At 44.2% G+C, this 20,446-nt stretch overlaps 1 protein-coding gene across 1 annotated transcript in view; it reads left to right on the top strand.

Moving 5' to 3' along the window:
- The window catches only part of WDR49 (WD repeat domain 49), a 97,860-nt gene that overhangs the window by 69,052 nt on the left and 8,362 nt on the right, over nucleotides 1–20,446 (top strand). Inside the window, exons 13-17 of the mRNA XM_079977698.1 lie at nucleotides 5,632–5,781; nucleotides 12,670–12,857; nucleotides 15,128–15,325; nucleotides 17,749–17,933; nucleotides 20,291–20,400. Coding sequence (XP_079833824.1) covers nucleotides 5,632–5,781; nucleotides 12,670–12,857; nucleotides 15,128–15,325; nucleotides 17,749–17,933; nucleotides 20,291–20,400 — 831 coding nt within the window. The remainder of the gene's footprint in view (nucleotides 1–5,631; nucleotides 5,782–12,669; nucleotides 12,858–15,127; nucleotides 15,326–17,748; nucleotides 17,934–20,290; nucleotides 20,401–20,446) is intronic.

Raw genomic sequence — 20,446 nt, 5'->3', positions numbered from 1 at the left:
GAAGCAGTGTGGAGAATACAGATCCTAAGATTCCCTGGGATAACAAGCTGCACATGGAGCTGATAATCTGCACTATCAGTCCAAGAATAATTTGACAAGTATCTGCCCCTGGTGCCAGGAGTGGTGGCAAAATGCTCCTTATCATATGGGCAGATGTTACAGACAATCAGTTCCCCCATGTGGTTGAAAAGCTGCTGCAAACAAGTTATCCACTTGGTAAATGATCGTTTGTTTTCACCCTCCTAGCACCCTAAGTCTCTCATTCTGTGGGATCAACCAGGCTAGAAAAACTTTGATCTATGAAATCACTAATAATGAGTCCCAGCTCCGGGATTGTTTATGCCTTCGCTGCGTCAGAGTGACAAAGCGTCGGCAGCGAGTTTGCTCTTCCTTGGGATGGGGCTTGCTAATTCCCCATTGTTCTCAAGGCTATTGCTTCTGTTTATTGTCCCGGATCTACATCAGCGTTTCTTTATATCATTACCTCCAGCAGGGAACATTCCCTTAATTTTCGCCTTCTTTTGGTGAGGGGTGATAAATAATTGTAGGCCACCCTCCTGGAACAGAGCCTTGCAGAGCTTGCCTGCCCCCCCTCCTTTGAGGCTGTTCATAACCTGAAAAATTTCATTTGGTTGAAAGTCTTCACACTCTAATGGTTATCATACATTAAGCGCTGTGCTAGCAGGCAATGCGTAATTGTTCCCTCCTCTACAAACCACAGCTTCAATTATGGGAGAAATACTGGCAGATAAAGTGGGGTGGGGTGGGGGGCAGAAAGGGGCTCTGTAGCAGGGAGAGAAACTAATGTTACAGAGGGCTTTGACAAATCGTTTTTAAATGTTTCTTATTTAGGTTTCTTGACACTTCCCCAAGACAAATTTTAAAAGGATATATATCTATATCTATATCTATATCTATATCTATATCTATATCTATATCTATATCTATATCTATATCTATATATCTATATCTATATATCTTTAATCTTCTGAAATCCCGCTGTCTGGGTTGCCTGTAAAACACTAGGCAGAATGATATGATAGGGCACTTTTGATCCATTGCTTCTATGTCAGCCATAGGAAAGGAGGTTTCACCCTTCCTCCCTTTTAAACACACAAATGGGAGAATGCCTAATTTTCGCTGTATAAATAACCCCTAGATCTATCTAGATGTGCCCCTAGATCTATCTAGAACAAACTCTAATGGATATGAATGCAATTACTTTGTTGAAGGAAGATTTCCCGAATGCTCGAGAACCTAAAAGGCAGCGTGGAGAATTTAATGAGCTAACAGGACCATCCGTCAGCCCAATTCAGTGGATCTGGCTACCATCAGGCCGTTGTATTCTAGACCAGCATCATTACAATAACATGTTTTGGAGTCCTATGAGAACTCCAATGGTGCTGGCTCAAGATGTGACCCCTATTATAAAATAAGGGTCAAACTAGTCCCTTTGTCAAGGTTTGCTGCTCAGCTAAGTGCTCAACATCTGCATCTTTGATGAGTGAGCTTCCTCTTAAAAGAGTGAGCCGCATTGCTGTAGAAACAAATGGGTAGGCCTTTCCTCACCTGGCTAGTAGGTAGAAGAACCTACCAACCTAGCAGTTTGAAAGCATGCCAGTGCAAGCAGATAAATAGGTACCACTGTGGCAGGAAGGTAGATGGCGTTTCTATGCTCTCTGGTTTCTATCACGGTGTTCCGTTACGCCAGAAGCAGTTTAGTCATGCTGGCCACATGACCCAGAAAGATGCCTGTGGACAAACATCGGCTCCCTCTGCCTGAAGCAAGATGAGTGCGCTCCCCATAGTCACCTTTGAGTGGACTTAACCATCCAGGGGTCCTTTACCTTTACCCTTTACCTAGAAGAACAATAGACAGAGTTGTTTGTGAGAGATCGAAGCTAAATGTTGGAAGATGGAGAAAGAAGCATATCTTGCTCTGTGGTTGTCTTTGGGGCTCCCTTGGAAACCTAAAAGGGGGGGGGATCTATGTGAGTGTTAATGTTGTGAGCACCTGTGTCCCATACTCAGGTGGTATATTTGTGTAAATAAAACCATATATCCTAAAGATACTATAATCTCCATCGACCTTCATTCCAAGGAAGCTGTATCCTGGGAAGTACAGTCGTCCCTGGAATCTCTCACTGCTTGGAAATACGAGTGGAGAGCTGTGTGAAAGAAAGTAATAGAAGTGGAAAGAAATTGCAATTGAGTAGATTGGAAGTCTAACACAAAGGTGGGGTGAGGGGTGGTGGATGGTGATGGGAAAAGGAATTGTCTGTGGGATTGAGTGTAGGTATGTTTGAAAATTTTTAAGGATTGTGTGAAATGTATGTTTGTATGCTTGTATATTCACAATATGTGTGTATTAATGCTGAATTATTTTAATAATAAAAACTTTTCCAAAAAAAAGAAGAAAAGAAATACGAGTAGAGCGTAACAATATTATAGCCATTTCCTAAAATCTGGTTGTATGCCTGCACAATTTTGTAGTCATATATGAGGGAGCCTTTATACTAAACTTCCCCAAATTTAAAAAGCAGCGAGAGGCTGTGGAAGTTTCCTACGTTGTCTGACAAAAGGCAGGCCTTATTTCCAAAACTTACCTTCTGATTTGCTATGCAGCGGCAGCAATTTTATAGTTTTGAACCCATAGGCCATAACCTGAACTGAACAAGCATATAAACCGAGGATGGCGTGCAGGAATGAAATCATTTCAGAACTGAACAAACATATCAAAATGCAAATGATTAAAATCAACAAATCTCCTTGTAAAAAAGATGTTGCCTTCTATGCCAAAGAGGTATTTTAAAAACTTTCGGCAGTAAAGGTGAAAGAGGCTGCTTGCTCAGAAGCCCACCTCTCCCCAATTGCAATGTGAGTGACAGCTCTCTCTAAAATAATAATAATAAAAAATCTATTTGCAAGGAAGTGGGAATGCTAACTTCTTTAGGTATATGTCAGGGAACTGCCATCAGTGCCGGAGGGAGAGAGCAAAAGCCAGAGGGATTCCAGAGAGCATCCAGGGATCGGGAGAAGCAGCCCATCTTATGGGGAAAAGAATCAGCGTAGCACCAGTGGAGAAGGGGGGCAGGTGGGGGAAGCGGCGAGGCGGTCCCATGACTCCTTGCCTGGGACCAGCGGGGAGAGTAGGGGTCCTCTGCTGCCCACGCCCTCCTTGCGCAGAAGGCTTTCACGCAGAGAGAGTAGGAGGAGACCAGGCGTCAAAGAGCTTCTTTGCTGGAAGAAGTTTAAGAAATGCCCACTGACGGATTCTGCCAGCGATTGAGTCAGCCACAGGTGAGTGGCTGTCCGGACAGAAAAGGTTCACTTAGGCAACCCAGCCAGGTGTTTGCACCCAGCCGGGGAGATAAGCACCGGCTTACGCACGAGCAACCCCTAGAACCATTACAGAATAATATAACGTAGGGGTAATTAGGCAAGGGGGAGAATTTCGGTTCAGTTTGCATATTAATGAGTGTTTAAAATTTAACAGTCAATCCTTCTTCCCAGGGAACTGGTTGGATGCTTCTTGAATTTCAGAGTGTAGCTCTCTAAGTATGTGTAAGAATGTTTTCTCCTCCTGCCTACCCATGACCTCGCCATTTACCACCTTCATGGAGCTTTGTCCAAAGCTCCATCTAGCCCAGCATGCTGTTCTCATAGTGGGAAACCCAATAGCAGGATCTGAGCATGAAAGCAACTCTCCTCACCTGCGATTCCTAGCCACTGGGATTTGGAGGAACAGTGCCTCCAAAAGGATTAGCTGCAATTTGTAAAGCATCCCATGCAACAGGGATAATAATAATAATAATAATAATAATAATAATAATAATAATAATTTAATATTTATACCCCGCCCATCTGGCCAGGCCTCCCAAGCCACTCTGGGCGGCTTCCAACAGAATATTAAAAACGCAATGAAACATCAAACATTAAAAATTTCCCTAAACAGGGCTGTCTTCAGATGTCTTCTAAAAGTCAGATAGTTGTTCATTTCCTTGGCATCTTATGGGAGGGCGTTCCACAGGCCAGCGCCAAGAAGGCCCTCTGCCTGCTTCCTTGTAACCTCAGTTCTTGCTGTGAGGGAACCACCAGAAGGCCCTAGGAGCTGGACCTCAGTGTCCAGGCTGAACGATGGGGATGGAGACACTACTTCAGGTATACTGGACTGAGGCCGTTTAGGGCTTTAAAGGTCAGCACCAACACTTTGAATTGTGCTCAGAAACGTGCTGGGAGCCAATGTAGGTCTTTCAGGACTGGTGTTATATGGTCTCAGCTCGGCAGCCACTCCCAGTCACCAGTCTAGCTGATCGCCAGTGTGATGTCCATGACAGACTGTCCAAGTGTCCCTATTTTCCAGGGATCTTTCTGTATTTACAGAAGCCATCCTGGTTTCTGATTTGGTCCTGGAATGTCCCGCTTTTCCTTAAGACGTCCCTATTTTCACCAGAGAAATATTGGAGGGTATGGAGTTATGTAACCCCCGAGCCAAGGAGATAAGTAACTATACAACCTTCAGAAGATATCTGAAGGCAGCCCTGCATTTAATGTATTATTATGCTTTCATATATGTTGGAAGTTGCCCAGAGAGGCTGGGGCAACCCAGGCAGATGGACAGGGTGGAAATAATAAAATTATTATTATGGAATAGGACGTCCCTGTTTTCATTGGAGAAATGTTGGAGGAATTGCCCTGGGTGGACCTGCAGAGTTCTTCCTTGGTGTGGAAAGAAGCATTCTGTTGTGGCCAGCAGAGATGATGTCAGGGCGAACTGGTTTGCGGTTTGTGTGTGGTTCCCCTGACAGCTTCTCCTGGTTCTAAATGTTCCCTGTGGGCCCCAAAATGTTACTGACCCCCATGTACAAAATTGGCTCTACATAATAAATCAACAACACACCTACGACATGAGAAATGTGCAAAATGGCATAGGTTTTATAGCTCAGGGATGGGCGGAAAAGTACATTGGCACCTACTGGTAGTTCTCTGGTGATTTGCAATAGATTGACCAGGGTTTTTGATTCCCAACAATAGCAAGTGTGGAATAGAAGGACTTTTCCTGCTTAAATGGGGTTGCCCAAATGGGAATTGGAAAAAGAAACCTTAACCAGGAATGGATGGCATGGTATTGAAAATACGCTCAGAAGCATCCAATTCCAACAGTATTTCGTAGCTGGTAAATCCTGAGGTTCTAATGAAAAACAAAATTGATCTGGCAAGCCTAAAACCTGCCTGCCTCTGTAGTTCTTCAGAAAGCCAGCTTACATTTTTTTAATATAAAGAAATGCACGTTCCTAGTTGGCATGGCTGCATTTGTTTTGGGGGCTTTGGGTGAGAAAGTTGCCAAAAGGGAAATTACCGCTGGCACACAGGTGGGATCTCTCTCCCTGTCCCTCCCTGCCCTGGGGTTTCCCTTCCAGCAGCTCTCATGCCAAGCTCTGCAAACAGCTTTTTAAAAACCCAAAGGAGTTCTAAAAGCAGTTTTGAGACAGCTGCTGAGAGGGGAAGTCATAAAAAAATAAGCTGAAGTGCGTACGGAGAAAGCACCTGTGCTTGGGGAGGTGGCCACTGTTGGCATCTCGAGAGCATACATTTCTTTTTTTAGACCCTAATCAGGAGCTTCTCTCGCAGGCTCTCAGATGCAGCAGAACGTAACTTCTGCTGGCAGGCTGTCCTCCAAAAGACACACACTATCTGCAGCTGACTACGCCAACTCTGACGAGAACTATCATTCCATTACTAGGCTCTTCTTCCTGGAGGCGAGGAAAGTTTCAGTGTCAGGTAAGGGAATGGCATTTCATTTTCTATGGCCATTTGGATGAGGGGTGAGAAGCGAAGCCGGACCACTTTAATGGCCCTGTTGAGAGAGCAGCAAGCTCTTCCTCTTCCTCAAGTGTCACCTCGGAAGAGCAAAAGGTGTTCTGTCGGATTGCAGAGCAAGGGTCTGAGAAGTAGGGTGGCTCTGCTGAGAAGAAGAAGAAGAAGAAGAAGAAGAAGAGGAGGAGGAGGAGGAGGAGTTTGGATTTGATATCCCGCTTTATCACTACCCGAAGGAGTCTCAAAGCGGCTAACATTCTCCTTTCCCTTCCTCCCCCACAACAAACACTCTGTGAGGTGAGTGAGGCTGAGAGACTTCAGAGAAGTGTGACTAGCCCAAGGTCACCCAGCAGCTGCATGGGGAGGAGCAGGGAATCGAACCCGGTTCACCAGATTACGAGTCCACTGCTCTTAACCACTACACCACGCTGGCTCTCAGGGGTGGGTACCAGGAGCAGGTCAGAAATAACTCACATGACTTCAGTGAACTCTTTATTCGAAGAAGAAAGACAGTCCAGGAGGAATCGAACATGGTTCACCAGATTACGAGTGTACCGCTCTTAACCACTACACCACACTGACAACTTCCCTTTGGTGCTTCCTTTCTCTGAACAGTTTTCATCCCAGCTTGTTTTCATAAGAATACCATATTTTTAAGAATGTGTTCACATTTGATTCCCAACTCTCCTTTTCCTTCTGTTCCATGTTTTCGATTGTAATTCTGAGAGCAGGGACTGGCTGGTGTTGTTTTTAAAAAAACTGCTCAGTAAGCGGCTCTGAGAGCTTTTTCAGCTGAAGAATGGTGTAAAAATGCTTTTAATAAAGAAAGTGTGGATGGATGCCAACTCAGCCTACAAAGCAATCCTAACTACAGGAAGCCAGCATAAATTAGACCAGTTCCAAACTTCGTTCAGGAGGAATATGACCGACATCAGCCTTTTTTCTGGCTAAGTTCTGCTGGGTTGCTTGGACACATGATTGAGCTGGAAGGGTTTTGGAATAGGTGAAAACCTCTCCTTGCCCTGACACACAAGGAAGCCCCCACCACAGCCCTTTTGGTGGACTTGTGCTGGTGTAAATTACACTGGCTTAAATTTTGCTGACTGAGCCCTTGTTCAGAAAGCCCAAGATCTGCCATATCCCAACTCTCTTGACCTAAGGGATCTCAGGTTTGGATTGTGCTGTTAGTTGAATGTTTACAAGTGACAGCAGGATTACTCCCAGTATTGGCCAAAATAGTCACTGATGGTAGGAGGCTTTCACCCCTGGCCTCCCACCAACTCATTCCTCTTCCCCAGAATGTGGAAGTTTTCTTCATAAAGATGAGTCAAGTTTCTTGGCCTTTCACGACTACCCTTTTCTTCAGCCTTTTTTCTGGATCTACAACGATGTCCTTTTCGAGATGGGAGCCACCAGGTTCTGTAATGGGATTGTGTCGCAGATTTATATAATGGCATTCTGAAAGTTGCTCTTTAATTTCCAGCCCCTTCCTTGCAATTCCTAACACTGAGATTGCCCTTTTCACTGCAGAAGCAAAGGCACACCTGCGTAAACACATGTGAGACATTCCAGTTACGGAATACCAAATAACACTACCAGAGAAGAACTTCTTCCTTCTTTTGGTTTAGGAGCCATCTCTTATGAGCATTAGGAAAGGAAACCTTTTTTGCAGCCCAATGCATACCTTCTCTTGTGGGCAACCTTCCAGACCCCTGCAGAAATGAAGACTGAACTTTCTGCTCACCAGCTTCTTAGCAGAGAGTTAAATCCTGCTGAGTGCTCCTTTCCTAGTGTGTTCGTTGTAGGGAAGTCCTGGTGAAGCAGTCCTTACCTGCCTCTTCTTATCCCCTGCCGTCCATCTTGCTACCTGACCACCCCACCTTTTGACTGTTGTGGATATTAAATATTGCACAGTTTGAAGCAACTGGAAGCACAAGAACTGACTCATTTGGAAATGAAGCATTGCCCAGACCCATGAAAATATCATAACACTTACCGGCAGAACTTTCTTCAAAACAGAATTAAAACATCAAAAATATCTATGCAATATCTTGCACTGTCTAGCACAGGCTCAGCATCTTACAAAATATAAAATAATCCAAACAGACCTAAAAGGAAAGGTGTCTCTCTCTCCGACCTGCTTTTCACATGTGACTAACAGCCACCACCCTTTCAAGATGGCAGATTTGCAACTCAATACCTTTATCACTTGATCAAAGGTTACTCTCAATATAGAGTAGAGAAACAATCAACAGGTAATTAACTAGTTACAGCTCGGAGTCCTTTCAAAAAACTTTCTGGTTCGTCAGAAGCGGCTTCGTCATGCTGGCCACATGACCCAGAAGCTGTATGCCGGCTCCATTGGCCAGTAAAGCGAGATGAGCGCCGCAACCCCAGAGTCGTCTGCGACTGGACCTAATGGTCAGGGGTCCCTTTACCTTTACCTTTATCACTTGATCAAAGGTTCACTCTCAATACAGAGTAGAGAAACAACCAGATTCCACCTAAACATTAGGAAGAACTTCCTGACAGTAAGAGCTGTTCGACAGTGGAATTTGCTGCCAAGGAGTGTGGTGGAGTCTCCTTCTTTGGAGGTCTTTAAGCAGAGGCTTGACAACCATATGTCAGGAGTGCTCTGATGGTGTTTCCTGCTTGGCAGGGGGTTGGACTCGATGGCCCTTGTGGTCTCTTCCAACTCTATGATTCTATGATTCTATGATTCTAGGTAATTAACTAGTTACAGCTCGGAATCCTTTCGAAAAACTCTTGTGGAAAACCCCCAGTGTTTGCAATACACATTTAGCCATATTAAGCTTTCATTAATACATATACATTTTTCATTTCTGTGTGAATTAAACCATTAACAGTGACAGTCCCAGATCATTCGGTGGGGGGGGGGCAACCTGGTCTGGAACTATCAATCCAATCCAATTCCTAATCAGGCTGGTTCCATTTGAGATCTCCACTGTTCTTCAATTCTGCCTCCTAGTTCTAACTTGCTTTTTGGTATTGGGATTTCTCCTCAGTCTTGCCTCCTGATTTGCCCCATAGCTCCTCTTCCCTTCTCCTGCCTCCCCCCAGATTGTTGCCCATGGCCCAGACCTAAGAGAATTGAGCCAACTGTCCCTGAGATAAGACTGTAAATTCCAATAAACCAAATGAGCAAATGTGTAGGAGAAGGCTGTTTGCATGCAGAGAGTCAAACTCACTATTGATTTATACCCCTTGCAAGCCAGCAAGGCGCTGCAGGATGTTAAGTCATGATAGAATTTGGTCCAGTGGGGAGTTTTGCAGCAGCTAATCTTGAGAGTATAAAACCGTTTCTCATCTTAGCAGCTTTTTTCCAGGTGTTTTCTGAATCAAATTATCGTTATTTCCCTCCAAGGCAAATTGGAATCTTTCTGCAGATTTATTTGCAATGATTTGGGAAATCTGTTGCCTTAAGGGTTTATTTAGGGTTCTTCGGTGTCCATAAAGAACATACAATTGACAAGAAGAACTTTGGTTTGCCAAAGAGAAAACCATTTACATAAAGATTTACAGTCTCGTGTGAAACTTTTGCAAATAGAAAAATAAAAGGTTGTGAAAATGAGTTCCCAAGGCCCAATTTCTTTTTCCTGTAACTTCTTTCAGTTTGGGGAGCCAATGGATTGAACTGTATTTCACTGCTGCTGGAAAGCTGCAGTATTAAAATGGAGACCAAAAGCCAAACAAACAAAATACAAATCTAACTGGGTTCATGCACAGTGGGAGAATTGCTTGTTGTTAGAGAAGGACAGTTGCATTGAGAAAGTTAAGCACAGAAAGTGATGCACAGTGCCGTTGTACTACTCTCAAGCAGGACACGCTAGAAAAAAAAAAATTCAAGTTCAAGGCTGTAATCTTAAAACTCTGGGTACACTCACATGGGAGCAAATGCCATTGGACTTACCAGGACATGCATCCAGGTGGCATGGATATATTTTTTATTTTAAAGTTTCATGCCCTGCCTTCCAATCAAGCAATTCTCAGGGCTTATTATCAATAGACAGATATACATCACACAAACACAAGCATGCCCCAGCAACCCTTAGCCATCTTGCCGATGAATGAGTCCAACAGATGTTTTCCTTTGGTCCTGCTGTCCCAGGTTGACTGATATTTGAACCTGAGTGCTCTTTCTAGGAGGGGTGGGGAAGCAATCACTTTACAGCTTCTCTCTCTCTCTCTCTCTCTCTCTCTCTCTCTCTCTCTCTCTCACACACACACACACACACACACACACACACATACACACACACACACATTCAGGGGTGGGGAACCTCTCTCAGCCTGAAGGCTGCATTCCCTCCTAGTCAACCTTCAATGGGGCTACATGCCAGTTGTCTGGAAACAAAAGTGGGTCGAGCAACAAATGTTAACATACCACATTTTTCCATGTATAAGACGAGGATTTTCTACTGTAAAATAATGTTTAAAAACGGGGGTCGTCTTATACACGGACAGTGCATAGGGGGGACTGGTGATTGATTGCAGCTGCAAGCTGCATCTTGTCAGCGGTGCTTTGGTATGTAATTGTTGGCTGCGGCAAGGGCTGCTTTTGATTGGCTGCTGCGGCAGTAATTTGGTGTGTGATTGGTTGCTTTGTCAAGGGTTGCTGTGGATTGTCTGACGCTGCGGCTCTTGGGCGTTCGATTCCCGTCTGCTGTTGTTGAGTGGGTAGACGCTTGATGGGTTTTGTGAACGCGATTGATTGTTAGCGATTGTTAGTCGGGTCAGTGATTTTATGCATTCCCCCCCCAAAAAAACTAAACAACCTTGGGTAATCCCACCCCCCAAAAGCTCCACACTCTGGGCAATCCTCCCCCGAAAAAGATCACCAACTTTGGGCTATCTCCCCCCATTTTCTTAAATTTGAGTGCCCAGAAATAGGGGGCGCCTTATACACGGGGGCATGATATACACAGAAAAATACGGTACTTGCCCATCTCTCTCTCTCTCTCTCTCTCTCTCTCTCTCTCTCTCTCCTCCACTTAGGTAAGCAAGAGCACGATCAGAGTTCAAGGGCTAGCCAGGCAAAAGCACACAAGGAGAGCGCAAATCAGCATTACACAATACTGACTCCCATAGGGCGTTATATCCCATGTTTCTCCTGAGGATGGGGAGAAGGAGGAACCTTAGTTCAATGGCAGAGCAAATGCTTTGCATACAGAAGGTGTCAGGTTTAATCTTCAGCAGGTTTCTGAAGTAACACAGTTGGAAAACACCCTGGAGTTATTTGTATCGAAATGGGAAGTCCTCAAAATGTATTTAAAAAATAATTATAGCAGCTTAAATTCTGTTGCAGCATTTGATTAATTTCAGTAGTAGTTTTAAGAAGACCTAAGACTAACTAAGAAGCAGTTTAATCATGATAATAGTGTGTATCAGCAACAAGTTTTGTGTACAGTATTTGAACCGAGGAGTAGACGGGAAGTCATTTGTATTTTTCATTTGGTTTTGTAATAACTTTATTTACTTTCTGTATGGTATGGGTGTAAAGGTTGTCTTTTTTCCTTTTTCCTTTGTTCGTTCTCTCTATTTCTGTAATAATTCAATTTTTTTTAAAAAAGAAAAGACCCTGGAGAGATGCCCTGGATGACCACCACCTGTCATTCAGACCAGACAACACTGAGATAAATGGTCTGACTCAGTTTAAAGCAGGTTCCTATGTTAATATATGTCAGGAATGAGAAGAGGAGTGGCTAACTTGTGACCTTCCAGATGTTGATGGATCCCAGCTCCTATCATCCCTAACTATGGGCCATGCCAGCTGGCACTGATGGGAACTTTGTGGCAGATGTTAATATTGTGCAGCTTCAAGTGATGCTGACACAACACCCCACATATATTAAGTATAACAGAAATATCGCCACCCGACCCCACCGCCACTCACCTTTCACCCCCTCCACCTCTTTCCCCCTCTTCTTCCTAATGTCTCAACAAATGAAAGTGATCTGTAAAAAATGTTACGGGGGTGGGGGGGGGGAGAGAGAGAGATATTGCACATACTTTTGTAAACCAAGAAAATATTTAATAAAAATACATTAAAAATATATTGTGCAGCTTGAAGTGACTGGATGCATAAAACAGACTCCTCTTGCGAATAAAACATAAGCCCATAGGTTTAATTAAAGCTTTACCTGCAGACCTTTCCTCAAAACAGAAGAGAAAACAGTAAATGATACACACAAAATATCCATAAGAACATGTGCAAGTCCAGCACAGGCTCAGTGTCTTATAAAATATGAAAGAGTCCAAAAATCTCTCCCCACAATCTCCATTTTGCCTGGAGAAGGTCATTTGCATGTCCTTACTTCCACAGAACCCTCTTTTGATCCTAGCACCACAATTCTTTTGAGGTAGAACAGGGGTCGGCAAGGTTTACCAGGCCAGATCACACCCGTGGAGATCCTCCATGGGCTGGGCCGGCGCAGAGCAACACCAAAAATCGCGGCTGTGCATGTCCGTGGCTGCGGAAATTGCTTCTGCACATGCCCAGATGCTGAAAATCGCACCTGCACATGGGCATGCGCAGAAGTGATTTCCGGTGCCGCGGACATGTGCAAACATGATTTCCAGTGTCTGGGCATGTGCAGAAGCAATTTTCGCAGCCACAGAAGAGAAGCGGGCGGCTCGGTTTGGGGGCGGCTTGTGGACTGTTTAAATGGCAGCCACAGAAGAGAAGCGGGCGGCTCGGTTTGGGGGCGGCTTGTGGACTGTTTAAATGGCTTCCGTGAGCTGCTTCCAGCCCATTGGCTGCAGGTTGGGGACCCCTGAGTTAGATGTTCCCAGAGCTAACTGGACTAACGCACCATGGTTTTCATGTTTTAGGAGGTGCAAACCTGGTATCCTGTGGAGGTGCTGGTTACGTGAGGTTTTGGAACACGCAGAGAGGGAAGCTGCTGGCAGAGTTTGAAGCCCATAGCGGGGTGGGGTCCATTATCATGGCCATTGATAAAAAAAGCCAGTACCTCATAACCGGAGATCTGGTTGGATGGGTGAAGATCTGGAACATAGAGGTAAGTGTAAAGAGTCATACATTAGTCCAGAAGAGGTGAGGCAGACTGAAAAGTAATAAGCTTCAATTCAAAATCATGGCCCAAGCATGGTGCATTTAGTTTCCAGCCTCTTTTGTGTTTCTTTTTTCCTTTTTTAAAAAAGTATTATCTGATGTAAATCATTCCAAGTAACATAAGTAGCAGCACTCCCCCAACTAGCGCTTAGTCAAAGCAGGCTCCATGACATGGTAGTTGAGCCAACGGCCTGACTCAATATAAGGCAGTTATATTTGCCTGTCGAAATTTCCAGCTGGAATTTCCAAAAATTGCTGAAATTTCCAGGAAAACCCAGACATATGGCAACCTGTGTTGGAAATGTTTTTTTTCCTGGCAAATTACAGTGGTACCTCAGGTTAAGTACTTAATTCATTCCGGAGGTCCGTTCTTAACCTGAAACTGTTCTTAACCTGAAGCACCACTTTAGCTAATGGGGCCTCCTGCTGCTGCTGCGCTGCCGGAGCATGATTTCTGTTCTCATCCTGAAGCAAAGTTCTTAACCTGAAGCACTATTTCTGGGTTAGTGGAGTCTGTAACCTGAAGCGTATGTAACCTGAGGTACCACTGTACCTCAAAAATAGCTCAAAAACCTCTCTCTTTTTGAGATTTTGCCAAAAAGTTCAACAACTTTGGCCAAAAAAGCTCAACAACTTATGTGTCTGGACTTCCACTTTTTGAAATATAGCAATCCTAGCTTAGATGGCTTTAAAAGCCACATTCATAGAGGGTAAGTCTGTTAGCTATGGAGCCTTCATGTCCTCAGGCAGTTTCCCTTCAAATAACAGTTGTTGGAAGGCAAACAGGACAAGAATTTTCTGCCTTCATGCCTTGCCTATGGGCTTTACTGAAGGCATGTGGTAGGCCACAGTTGGGGGGGGAAAGGATGTTTGACTAGATAGACATTTGCTCTAATCAAGCAGGGATATCTCTGATGGATATAACTGTCTGAGTGAGGCTGATCACATGTGCCTTTCTCAGTGTTTAGGTGAGACTCATTGCACCCATCTGATTGTGGCATTCAGATGTGCACACAGCAGTGGTGCAGGACAGCAGAGTGAGCAAGGAAGTTCCAAGGCAGCAATAAATTAGATGCCAGGAGCTGGAGTCAGGTGTAGGTTAGCAATAAACAATAAAGCACCCAATGTCAGTGAAGTTAACTCTTTATTCAAGGAATCAAAATAGCTCAGTCCAAGTGGTCACAAAATCCCTTCCCAGTTGGTCTTGCCCCAAAGAGGCAGTTGTGAGGACTGAAGGCCCCTGCCTTCCCACCACTCTCCTTCCCTGGTTTCTTCCCCAGCAGCCGAAGGCTCCATCGTCTTGCATCTCTTTGTTCTACCTCTTTATTTTTCTGGGTGTTCTGGGAGACCGGGGGAAGGGGAGCTGATTGCAGCAGGAGTGGAAGACTCCCTGGATTCTTCAACAGCCTGCCTCATCTCTGTTTCCTAGCCCTCTTCCTCTCCTCCCTCTGAGTCTGGACTGCCCTCTGCCACAGCCTCTTCCTGCTCACTAAACCCTGTTGCCTCTTCAGCTTCCGACACCTCCTCCTCCCTCAGTTTGCTCCTTCTCTCTCTGACCACTTGCCGTCGTCCCACCACCAACCCCCCAGGCTCTGAGCCTTCTTCCCCTGGGGGTTCACCAGCTGATGCATACAGCCAGTCCATGACAGTAGATGAAGGTGGACATTCTGAGAAGTCTCCATCTCAAACCCAATGACCAAATGTGGCCCTCCAGGCCTCTTTATATAACACTTGAGGTGATCACTAGGCCACACCTCATTTCCCCAGGCGACACCCTTTGTCTGCACCTCATCCATGTCCTCCTTGGGGGCTTCTACCTGCCTGGAAAGTGTCCTTGAACTGGATGAAAGTGTCCTTGAACTGCCTGGAAAGTGTCCTTGAACTGGATGGAGCAGTGTATTTGTGTGGGGTAGAAACCTCTGACTTTTATATGGCTGGAATGTAGCCCATTGTACAAAGGTAAGAGTCACACCCACCAATCTGCCCATTTTTGCCTCTGGTCACACCAACCTCTGGCCCTCCAGAAGCTGCTCAAAGTCCCCAGAAGAATGTGGCCTCCCCAATTCTGCTATAGGCTATTCTGTCTCTTTCTGCACTAGATATGAGCCAGTAGCCAATTTCAGATTTGCAATGCAGCCCCCAGCCAAAAATCATTCCCAAGCCTTGTCCTTTCTTTCTAATAACCTTAGGACTTGCTTCTTTTCTTCCTCCCACAAGGATTACTGCCTTATTTTGGGAGAAAATGTGAATTACCAGCCACCCACTCTGATCAGATCTTTCCAGATGCACGATGATTGTATCACTTATCTGGAGACCTGTGTACGAAACAACTGCCTCTTTATCCTCTCGTCTTCGGCAGACTCCAGCATTGTTCTTACTGATATTTCTGGCGCTCCGTTTGGAATATTTGGGCAGGTAGGAAGGTGGCTGTTTTCGCTGTGTTTTTGACATTACTATTTGCTTCCTCTCAGCGTTGCACTCATTACCATCATTTAAGAATAAAAAGTTGTCAAGGATTCCTGCGGAGATCTTTCCCCAGGGGAAGGTACATAAAGAGCAATCTCATATATAGTGTGCCAGGTTTTCTCTCCCTTGCCAAAAATACATAAAGCAACAACTCACAGGGACTTTGGCACATCTCCCCGTTAAATGCGCCAAAGGCAATGTTTGAAATTGCAGAGAGGTAAAAGCTTTCCTCAAAGCACATATAACTCAAAGAAATAATTGGATGGGTTGTAATTTGTCTAAATAAAGCGGTGATGTTGAGAGCATTGCAAATCCTGAATGTGAGACACAGCTGATATAAACTCTATGACCTTATTTTTTAATACACTCTCATTGGCTAGCTATAGTGGTAGCAGCTTTTAAGACATCGGCTATTAGGATGTTAATGCCCAACCCGTCTTTGGAGATGAGGGCCTCACATTTATTAAGCCAATTCAAAGTGGTTTCATTATTGGATTGTTCAAAAAACCAGCAACACCACCCCATGGTTTTTGGAAGTCTGATGTCTGGCATATTTTGCAGCTTCAGGCGTTGCAACAGCAGGACAATGTTTGTTCTAGGCAAAACAATTTCCAGAGAGGTATGCTTCAAAGAGTGGCAAAAAAACATATCTAGGTTTATCTGACAGGGAAGGAAGCCCAGAATAAAACATAAAGTTATGTTTGATAGAAAAGAAAGAGGAGGCTTCACTCTACCTGACCTCCAAATCTACTTTGAGGCACCATGTTTATGGTGGATAAAATACTGGATATTGTTGGAAAATATCAGAGTGTTAAATTTGGAAGGACATGATTATACAATTTGGGTAGCGTGCCTACGTATGGTATGGGAAGGCCAAAATGTATAAAATCTTTACAAACTATGTGATCAGAAAAAATTATACAGAGTATGGGAAAAGTACATATGGGAAAAGTACCCAGAGTGGTGCATGCTCTGGTTATCTCCCGCTTGGACTACTGCAATGCACTCTACGTGGGGCTACCTTTGAAGGTGACTTGGAAACTACAACTAATCCAGAATGTGGCAGCTAGACTGGTGACTGGGAGCGGCCGCCGAGACCATATAACACCGGTCTTGAAAGACCTACATTGGCTCCCAGTACGTTTCCGAGCACAATTCAAAGTGTTGGTGCTGACCTTTAAAGCCCTAAACGGCCTCGGTCCAGTATACCTGAAGGAGCGTCTCCACCCCCATCATTCTGCCCGGATGCTGAGGTCCAGCGCCGAGGGCCTTCTGGCGGTTCCCTCATTGCGAGAAGCAAAGCTACAGGGAACCAGGCAGAGGGCCTTCTCGGTAGTGGCGCCCGCCCTGTGGAACGCCCTTCCAGCAGATGTCAAAGTGATAAACAACTACCTGACATTCAGAAGACATCTTAAGGCAGCCCTGTTCAGGGAAGTTTTTAACGTGTGATATTTTACTGTATTTTTGGTTTTTATGTAAGCCACCCAGAGTGGCTGGGGAGGCCCAGCCAGATGGGCGGGGTATAAATAATAAATTATTATTATTATTATTATTATTATTATTATTATTATTATTATTATTATTATTATTACAAAAATCTATAAGAAAAGTAAACACCAATGTGGATATCCTCAACTGAAGGAAAACAACAAATATGGATAAACAGTGATTAACATATAAAGAAATCCTAGATCTTACAGGACAGGAACCAAGGTTGAACAATCCCAAGGAATTAAAAAATGTATTAATGTATTGGTTACAGATACATCAGATTAACGAACTGTTTAAGATAGATTAGAAAATTGGATTTGCAGAACAAAAATCCCAAATTACAATGGATTTATTAGATACAAAAATAAAAGTATTATCAAAAATGAGCAAACTGCTGCTAGAGTGGGAAACAAAAGAGGAATTTGTGAAATCAAGTATGATTAAGTGGACACAGGAATGTGGGTCATAGTATTAATTATGAGCTATGGGAGAATTTATGGAAAGTAAATATGAATTTTACTGCGTGTTACTCATTAAAAGAAAATATGATGAAAATGACTCACAGATGGTAGTCAACACCTGCCAAACTAGCAGAAATGTTGGTACTGCAGCCTTAGTCTCCTGAACAGGAGATGGAACACATAGACCCTCCACCAGTTCTCTGATGAAAATATGGACGTCCTACCACACCCTCCAACATTTCTCCAGTGAAAATAGGGTCGTTCTAAGGAAAAGTGGGACATTCTGGGATCAAATCAGAAACCAGGATGGCTTCTGTAAATCCAGGACTGTCCCTGAAAAATACGGACACTTGGAGGGTCTGAGATGGACCTCTCCTGCAAAGCTCTGTTACGTGTACTGTCCCCTCTGTTCCTTCTTAGGAAGGACATTGGAGGATTGGAAATCATGTTCCATCCTTCCCGAAGGAAGAAAACAAGTATGACGCAGAGGAGGAGAATGATATTAAAAAGAACACCGTATCCTTGGTTGAAGAGGAAGAGCCTCCCCCTATTCCAGTGGAACAAGCTGTACCTGTTACAGAGGATAACGACAACTTCGCATGTGTGTAAGTAATTTCCCTAAAAGCTTGATTTACAGTCACACGTTTGGAAAAAGGGAGGCTATTAAGACAGAGCCAAAGTATATAATTATCAGGAGCTTCCTTTCAGAGAGAAAATTTTAAATAGGCCTGGCCAGAAAATGGATTTATTGTAGGAGATCATTTTGTAGCAGATGCCCTTTTGACTTCAGAGGTATCTCAGGATGGCAGCCAGGGACATGGCCTTCTTCATGGTGGCACCCAAGTAGGAATGGAAGAGAAATTCTATTCAGTTTGCATTTAAAGGCACATCTACCTAATGTGCACTCCCCCAAACACAGCCATCCTTCAGATTTTTGCCATGCTGTTTTCTAGTCAAGTAATGTCCACAGAAATGCATATACCAGGATAATGTATGCATTAAGAAGCATAAATTAGTAAAAAACCGCAACAGTGCATTATATCAGGAAGTGTTGTGTTGCAGAAATGTGTATATTAGGCAATGCAAACAGATGTATATTAGAAGAAATTCAAACTAAATTGCTGCTGAATTTTCATGAGTATGTGGTTTTTTTAAAACCACAATGTGGAAATGTGGAGAAATGAATTTCCGCAGGTAAACTCACATGCCATCCTCACTTATACAGTAAGTTTTGGGTCCCGGATCAAGGCTCTCTTATTTTCCAAGAAATTGTAACTGGTAATTATTGTGATGCATCCGACGTTTAGTTCTGGCCACCCAATGATTTTATTTTGCCTTTTCTCTCCTGATCCTGCTTATACTGTACAAGGCAAGTACCGTATTTCCTTTGGCCCCTGACACATAGGAGCCCAATACATTGCAGCAAAAGCTTTGGCCATGGTATAAAAGTACAGGAGCAGGACGAGGAAGGAAGGTGGCAGTCCTGTGTGCAGATATTCCATGACAACCTGCTGTGTTCTGCTTTAGAAATAGGTTTTACAGCATCCTCATTTTATAGCAGCGATATACAGAAATACTCTTTATGACAAACTGGTCTAATTTTGCGCTTCTAACGGCTGAGAGGTTAGAGGTGCGAGGCTCTTTGATTCCAAATGAGCTCATAGATTCTAAAATGTATAAATCTTTCATGGGGCTTTGTAATGTATACTGTGCCAGAGCATAAGAACAGTAAAATTAAACTCTGGCTAAGTGCTTCCTCAGTTTTAAATAACTTCCTTGATGTAACATAATGAAGCCTTTGTATTATTAAACATTTTAATAACCTTGGGCGAAAGAATGTAACCTTCCTATACTGCCACAGCCCCCCAGGGAATAATTCCTATGAGCCTTTTGCCTGGAGCATGATGCGCTTGGGCAGGAAAAGATGCTGAGCACAGCAACAGCTGAGGATCCGCACAGCAGGATCGGTGCTGATGGTTGGTGTGCAACTGGTGTGCTGGTTTCAGGAGACTGATTTGCTCAGGGTCGTCTCATGTCCTAAGGCAGGAACAGGAAAGGAATTTGGTTTTCAACGCACCCCCTGACCAATTTGCTCTGACCAAAACAATATGCAAACCGAAGCAAGGCTATTCTTCAAAACGCACCCTCTGATTTTTGTGGTGCAGTTTCCCAACCCAAAAATGTCTACCAATTAAATGCACGTATTAGGAGGAGTTGTGTGTAAAAATGCCTACATTAGCAAAAATGATATTGAGGTTTAGGTTTAGGTAAAGGTACCCCTGCCCGTACGGGCCAGTCTTGACAGACTCTGGGGTTGTGCGCCCATCTCACTTAAGAGGCCAGGGGCCAGCGCTGTCCGGAGACACTTCCGGGTCACGTGGCCAGCGTGACATCGCTGCTCTGGCGAGCCAGAGCCGCACACGGAAACGCCGTTTACCTTCCCGCTGGTAAGCGGTCCCTATTTATCTACTTGCACCTGGAGGTGCTTTCGAACTGCTAGGTTGGCAGGCGCTGGGACCGAGCAGCGGGAGCGCACCCCGCCGCAGGGATTCGAACCGCCGACCTTTCGATCGGCAAGCCCTAGGCGCTGAGGCTTTAACCCACAGCGCCACCTGCTAAGACCACAGTCCTGTGCACATTTATCTGGAATTTAGCTCCATCGGTGCTGACTCCCAGCTAAATGTGCATAGTATATTTATAGTATATATTTAAATATATTGAAGCCTCTTCTGTGAAGAAGCCTTGTCTCTTGACAGTTCTTTGATTTAGCCTTACAGCATGATCTCAGACTTTAGATTCACCTCTTGTCTCATCCTGAGAGCTTTGTTTGGGTGTTATAGGAATCTGACAACACTCAGCATTGGCGCTATGAAATATTTTCTTTGGTTGCTTTGTTTGATTCATTCATCTGATTTGTTCAGCCCTGTTAAGCCGATTTGCTTCCTGATTTCTGTCTGTCCAGGCTGAATATATGGGACAACACAATATTAGGTAAAAGATACAAAGAGGGGAAAACACAGAAAAGAAGAAAACATACCCTCTTCAATCGAACTGCTGTGATAAAGCCAACAGGTACGTCATTAATTTGATGAATTCAGCAGCATTTGGGCATCTTAGT

This window comes from Podarcis cretensis, assembly GCF_951804945.1.
Source record: "Podarcis cretensis genome assembly, chromosome: 5".
Classification (NCBI taxonomy): domain Eukaryota; kingdom Metazoa; phylum Chordata; class Lepidosauria; order Squamata; family Lacertidae; genus Podarcis; species Podarcis cretensis.
This window is presented reverse-complemented; position numbering and strand designations above follow the sequence as displayed.